Raw genomic sequence first — 6000 nt, forward strand, 5'->3', positions numbered from 1 at the left:
TAAATTTATGAATGAAACATTTTTTTCAATCTTGAAATAAAGGACATAAAAAGTACTGAAATGTGCATGTTGAGCATTTAAATAAATAATTACAAAACAAAAGTAAAATTAAATAATTACCACACCCTTAATCACTTCATATAAAAATTATAAATAAATATAGCTAAGTCAAATATATATATATATATATATACAGTATAGAACCCGTTATCCGGAAATCAGAAAACCGGAGAACCAAAAAACCGGAACGAAATTCAATATATTTTCTCGCCATTTTTTTTTTAAAAAAATTTTTTCCTCATAAGATTTTACGATTTTTCTTTCTTTTTTTTAAAGATGTTTACCTTACCATCATTTTGGAAATAATTATTAGTGTATTACTTCATCGTTTTTTCTTATTTTTAAGATTATTTCTAAAGATTTTTTTTTTTAGTTGGGTTTAACAATAAAAAAAACGGCTTTTTGTAGCGATTCAGAAAACCGGAAAAATCAGTTATCCGGAATAGCGATGGTCCCGATCGTTCCGGATAATCGGTTCCCTACTGTATATATATATATATATATATACAGTGAAACCTCCTGTTGTGGACACTCCCACAAAACGGACGCCTCTAAATACGGACATATTTTAAATTCCCCAAGAATCTTCTATGAATAAACCATTATGTATGGTCTCCGCAATGCGGACACTCCCTTAACAGGACGCTGACAGTCATTTTTGCCCTGAAAAGTAATTTTCTACCTCTTCAAACCGGACACTACTTTTTCTAAATTTGAAAAAAAAAATTTTTTTTACAATTATATTTAAGAAAAAGATGCCTCTCTCCAACATTTTTCAGAATATGTAAATTTTTTGCCTTATCCATAACTAAAAACATTGAGTTATTTCAGTTCTAAGGACTATCATTCTCCTGTCATCTTTCTTTATCTTTTTGATTTCATCTTTGGCTAGAAAGAAAGGAAAATGATTCTGCTCATGTAAAATATTTCAGACATCGGCATCTTTGGATCTTTTTATCAGGACTACACAGTTGTGACCCCACATGCTCAGTCTTGAGACCCCACAAGTTAAAGTGACACATTAATTCTTATCAATTCCTCCTCTCCACTGAAATTTCCTTTCTACTTCTATTCAGTTTGTACCCTGCACTCATCCCATCTGGGTTAAAAGAATAGAAATCTTAGTCATGGAGGTGTTCATATAAATCAAACACTTATTCAAACTCTTAACAAATGATCGATTGTGAATACAACTCCATAAGCCTGGTGTCTTTCAGGTAAGCATTGTCTTGTTCCTTTTTCTATGCATTACTGGAAGTTTACTTTCAGGGAGGTATTACCACATTTCTTATCAAGTGATGGGGGAATAAACGTATTGATTGAAACCGAGTGTGGTCATGACGTAGAAATATAAGTGTCCTTCCTGTATCACATGACTAACTTGAATATCTGCATAATAATGAAAAACATTTTCATTTCTTTGTAACTACATCTGTTGAAAGCGTATTTGAGATAGAACTTTTAAAAGATTTTTTTATTCTTGAGAAAGTCTATTCTTGTTCAACTATGCCTCGTAAAATTTTAACATTGAAAGAAAATATTGAACTTTTAGAGTATTCCAAACATCAAAAAAGCAGTGTCCGAAAATTGGTAGAACACTTTAAAATTGGAAAGACTCAGGCAGCAGACATCATTAAAAATAGAGAAAAACTAATGAAACTTTGGTGTGAAAATGGAAATAAGAACCAAATTAGAATATCCTCGGAAAACGGACCTGGATTTAAAATTGATAGATGCGTTTTTGATTGGTTTTCTGAAGTTAGAAGCAAAAAATATCCTGTATCTGGACCAATGTTACAGGAAAAGGCTAGAGAGGCAGCTGAGAAATTGGGGATAAAGGATTTTAAAGCTTCTAATGGATGGTTAGAAAAGTTCAGAAAGAGGCACATTTCTTTTAAATCAATAAGCGGAGAGTCCGCTTCTGTGGATACTGACATGGTTAAAGAATGGTTGGAGAAGCTGCCTTCCTTATTGAAGGACTATGCACTCGATGACGTATTAAATACTGATAAGACTGGTCTTTTTTTCGGGCATTACCGGAAAAAACTTCGTGTTTAAAAGGTGAAAAGTGTGAAGGAGGTAAAATTCCAAAAGAAAGATTGACGATTTTACTTTGCGCAAGTATGACCGGAGAACAAGAACCCCCGTTGAATAATGGAAATCAAATAAGCCCAGATGTTTTAAAGTAATGTATTTATTTAGGCTTGGAATACAACGGAAAGCAAATCGACGAGCATGGATGACCCTGGATTTAATGACTGAGTGGTTGCTTGAACTTGATAGAAAAATGGGCCACAAAAACAGGACAGTTCTTTTTCTTGATAATGCAGCGTCTCCCCCTAACAATAATCTAAAGAATGTGAAAATTGCATTCTTTCCTCTAAATGTAACGTCTGTTTGCCAGCCACTTGATCAAGGTGTTATTAAAAACTTCAAAGTGTTTTATCGGCAACTAATTTCAAAACACTTGATTATGAGCTTAGATGGGCCAAATAAAGAAAACGTAAAAATTGATGTTTTACAAGCTTCTTTGTGGATAATAGCAACCTGGAAAAAAGTAAAAAGCTCAACCATTTTAAACTGATTCACTAAGGCAGGCTTCAAAAAAGATACATCAGAATGCAATATCCTTACCGATGTTGTCGATGACACAATTTCTGATGATACCTTTTCTGAATTAACAAATTTGATTCGCTTGACTGGAGAAAGTGTTGTCAATGGTAATGATTTTGTAAAAATAGACGAAAATATTGAATGTCAAAAGAATGATTTAAATATGGACGAAATTGTTGAAATGGTTACAAATATTGATGCCGAGAGTGAAAATGAAGACATTGATACTCAACTGCTTCCTGAATACGAACCAAAAGTGAAAACTTTAAGTGATGCTCAAACTTGTATTGAGGAACTGAGACATTTTTATTTATCGAGAAATTATGAAATTGGTGTAAAAATGCTATATGATTTAAAAATGTACTATGAAGATATGGTGAGTCGCAGTCACTTAAAACAAACTTCTATCACATCTTTCTTTTCAACTGGATAATAGTATAACAGAGGCATGTATTAAATCTAATCTTTTCTTTTTGTATCATAAATATTATAATTTCGTTATGTTTAAATAAATGTCAATGTGAATAGTTCTTATTTTATTATTTTTTAATCATTGCCATTATTCTGAAAACAATTTATGGCTTGAGTATTCTTTATTAATGTATACCCTTCCCCTAAGCGGACAACTTTCGTAAACGGATAATTTTTTTGGTCCCGAGAGTGTCCCCTTAACGGAGGTTTCACTGTATATATATATAAGAACTTCATTGATCAATTTTAAGTTTTAATGTAAATAATTTTAAAGCATAGTTGAGCAAATTTTATTAGATTACTAAGGTGAAATGCATTATTGTAAATTAGATGGTTTCTATTCATATTTCACTTCATTTTATAAAGAAAAAGGGAAATAAGAGACAGAAATAGATAAAAATAAATGTAATGAGAAGAAAAGCAGTGGTGTCTGACGTAAATAATGTGGGACGTAAAAATAATTATTAACTTACAATAAAAATATTTATTATTTTCAAAATCAAATTAGATTACACAAATGAGACTTCGAATTTCGCTTCAAACATAAAAAATAATTTCATTATGTTAACCCTTTGATGGTTATGAACGAGTTCGGCTCCCAATCGAATCGTGTGCACATAATGTGCACAACGAGTCATCAATCTTCATAATGTGCACAAACGAGTTAAGCTCAGGAGCAAGATTTCGACCGAAATGGTTAGAAACGAGCACTACTTGCGTAGTGAAATTTTTCCCCAATGCACGCTGACGAGCTGAGCTTGTTCGCCATTATTATTCTGCATTGATTATGCTACAAACGAATCCTACTCACGAAATGTAGTTAGTTTTACTGTCTATAGATGGCAGTACGGGTTCCATGAATTTCTTTTTATAATGAAGGGGCAATTTTTTTTTACCTTGTTCTTTTTATGCGTATTTTAGCTCATTTTTTAGGGTGTTTGTAAAGTAAAATGCCTCAAAAGCGAAAATTAGATAATTATGATGATGATTATGATTGTTAAAGATTTTTAGGTAATTACGGTAATTTTTTATAGCGTGTACAAAAAGATTTTTATTTAATTACTGTATTTAAATGCTTCATGAAATTTTATATTAGTTGTAATTATTTAGTCCTTTCAATTTAATATTTGTCTTATATTTATAATTAACTTTTATTAGTTATATAATTGATTATAATCATTTATAATTTACTACAGTAGGGAACCGATTATCCGGAACGATCGGGACCATCGATATTCCGGATAACTGATTTTTCCGGTTTTCTGAATCGCTAAAAAAAGCCGTTTTTCTTATTGTTAAAACCAACTAAAAAAAAGAAAAATTGGAAATAATCTTAAAAAGAAGAAAAAACGATGAAGTAATACACTATTGATTATTACCAAAATGATGGTAAGGTAAACATCTTTCAAAAAAGAACGAAAAATCCTAAAATCTTATGAGGAAAAAAAAAATTATTTTTTTTAAAATAGCGGGAAAATGTATCGAATTTCGTTCCGATTTTTGGTTTTCCGGTTTTCTGATTTCCGGATAACGGGTTCTGTACTGTATTTAATAAAACTGTCCTTGCATCAGAAAGGTTCTGGGTTCGAATCCCGGGCAAGGCATGGATGTTCTTTACTTCTCAGTACTATCATCTGTCCTCACTGTGGGAGCGACGTTGGCCCACCTAATATGGTGCTCCTGAAAGAGAGGCCAACAAAATCGCCCTGTAAATGCCTGAATTGACGGATGTTAACACAGGTGGGCATTGGAAAAAAAAACTATTTAATAATTATTTTAAAGTACGTAAAAACTTATTTATGTACTACAAAAAATTTAAGAAATTTTTAAAACACGTGAGGCGAGCTATCTACGCCATCGCCAGAGAAGGGTGACATTTTCGGAAGAATGGTAGGAGAAAGCAGCTGCCACTTTCAATTACTGTTTACTTTTAATACTGCCTGAATTAAGAAAAACGAAAACTGCTCGTTTCCCTAACCGTCAAAGGGTTAAATCCTAGTGGCAAAGTACAATTGATTATGTATTTTGTTGTCGGACATAAAATATCAAAAGTGCATCTTGAGAATTTTTTTGTAAATCAAAATGTTAAATGTTTCTACACAATTGTGCAAGATAACCTGTTTTGCTACAGTTTACTTTAAGTATTATTTAAGTGTTCTCCCTAAGCGTTTTTAGAAGTTGTCTTTTGATGTGCCCTCTTTGAAAAAATACCTTAGACCTTTTTATTCATATTCCATTTAAAAAAATTTATTCACTATTTTAATAGCAATTGCACACTGGTAAAATTTACAAATATTTATCTACATCTGTTTAAATTTTTATAAGTTTCTCTTTTTTTGAAGGGGGTATATTAATGAATTAAGTAACTTTAAATTTTCAAATTATAATTTAAATAAATATTTTTTTTTTGAAAAATGCAAGTTTAAATGTTTATTGTTCTATAATTTTCAGTTCAAATTATAGAAAGAAGTTTCAAGTTGTTTATCAATTGATGATTTTATTTATTTATTTTCTGAATTGTGCACAGTGACTATGTTTAAGGATATCTTCAATTATTTTTTATAAACTACAAATTTTTCTCTTATTTGGATAATGAGTGAGTATTACTTTATGAAATATACACGTAAAATAGAATAAGAGTGTAATTTAAAAATTGTTGAGGATCAAATTGAGTTATTACATAATATTACAAATTTGATCAATTTTAACAGCGTTAAGTGCCCTTTTCTGGGAGAAAGCACTCTTCCCTTTTTTGTTTCTATTGAGAACTCTGATTATTTATTCGATTTTCTATTATAAAAGTGAATTTTTAAATAAAAAAAAACGTAGTTGGGCAATTCCATGAAAAGGGGGAAA

The 6000-nt window shown here is 30.9% G+C and overlaps 2 protein-coding genes across 2 annotated transcripts in view; both read left to right on the forward strand.

Moving 5' to 3' along the window:
- Nucleotides 1–1566: 1566 nt before the first annotated feature.
- Nucleotides 1567–2118, forward strand: LOC122272202 (tigger transposable element-derived protein 4-like). The gene has a single exon (XM_043055569.1). The coding sequence runs from the start codon at nt 1567–1569 to the stop codon at nt 2116–2118; it is 552 nt and encodes a 183-aa protein (XP_042911503.1).
- Nucleotides 2119–2299: 181 nt separating this feature from the next.
- Nucleotides 2300–6000, forward strand: part of LOC139426984 (tigger transposable element-derived protein 4-like) — a 5275-nt gene continuing 1574 nt past the window's right edge. The window contains exons 1-2 of the mRNA XM_071187257.1: nt 2300–2563; nt 2654–3049. Of these exons, the coding sequence (XP_071043358.1) occupies nt 2300–2563; nt 2654–3049 (660 nt within the window). The remainder of the gene's footprint in view (nt 2564–2653; nt 3050–6000) is intronic.

The sequence above is a fragment of the Parasteatoda tepidariorum genome, chromosome X1 (genome assembly GCF_043381705.1).
Source record: "Parasteatoda tepidariorum isolate YZ-2023 chromosome X1, CAS_Ptep_4.0, whole genome shotgun sequence".
Classification (NCBI taxonomy): Eukaryota; Metazoa; Arthropoda; class Arachnida; order Araneae; family Theridiidae; genus Parasteatoda; species Parasteatoda tepidariorum.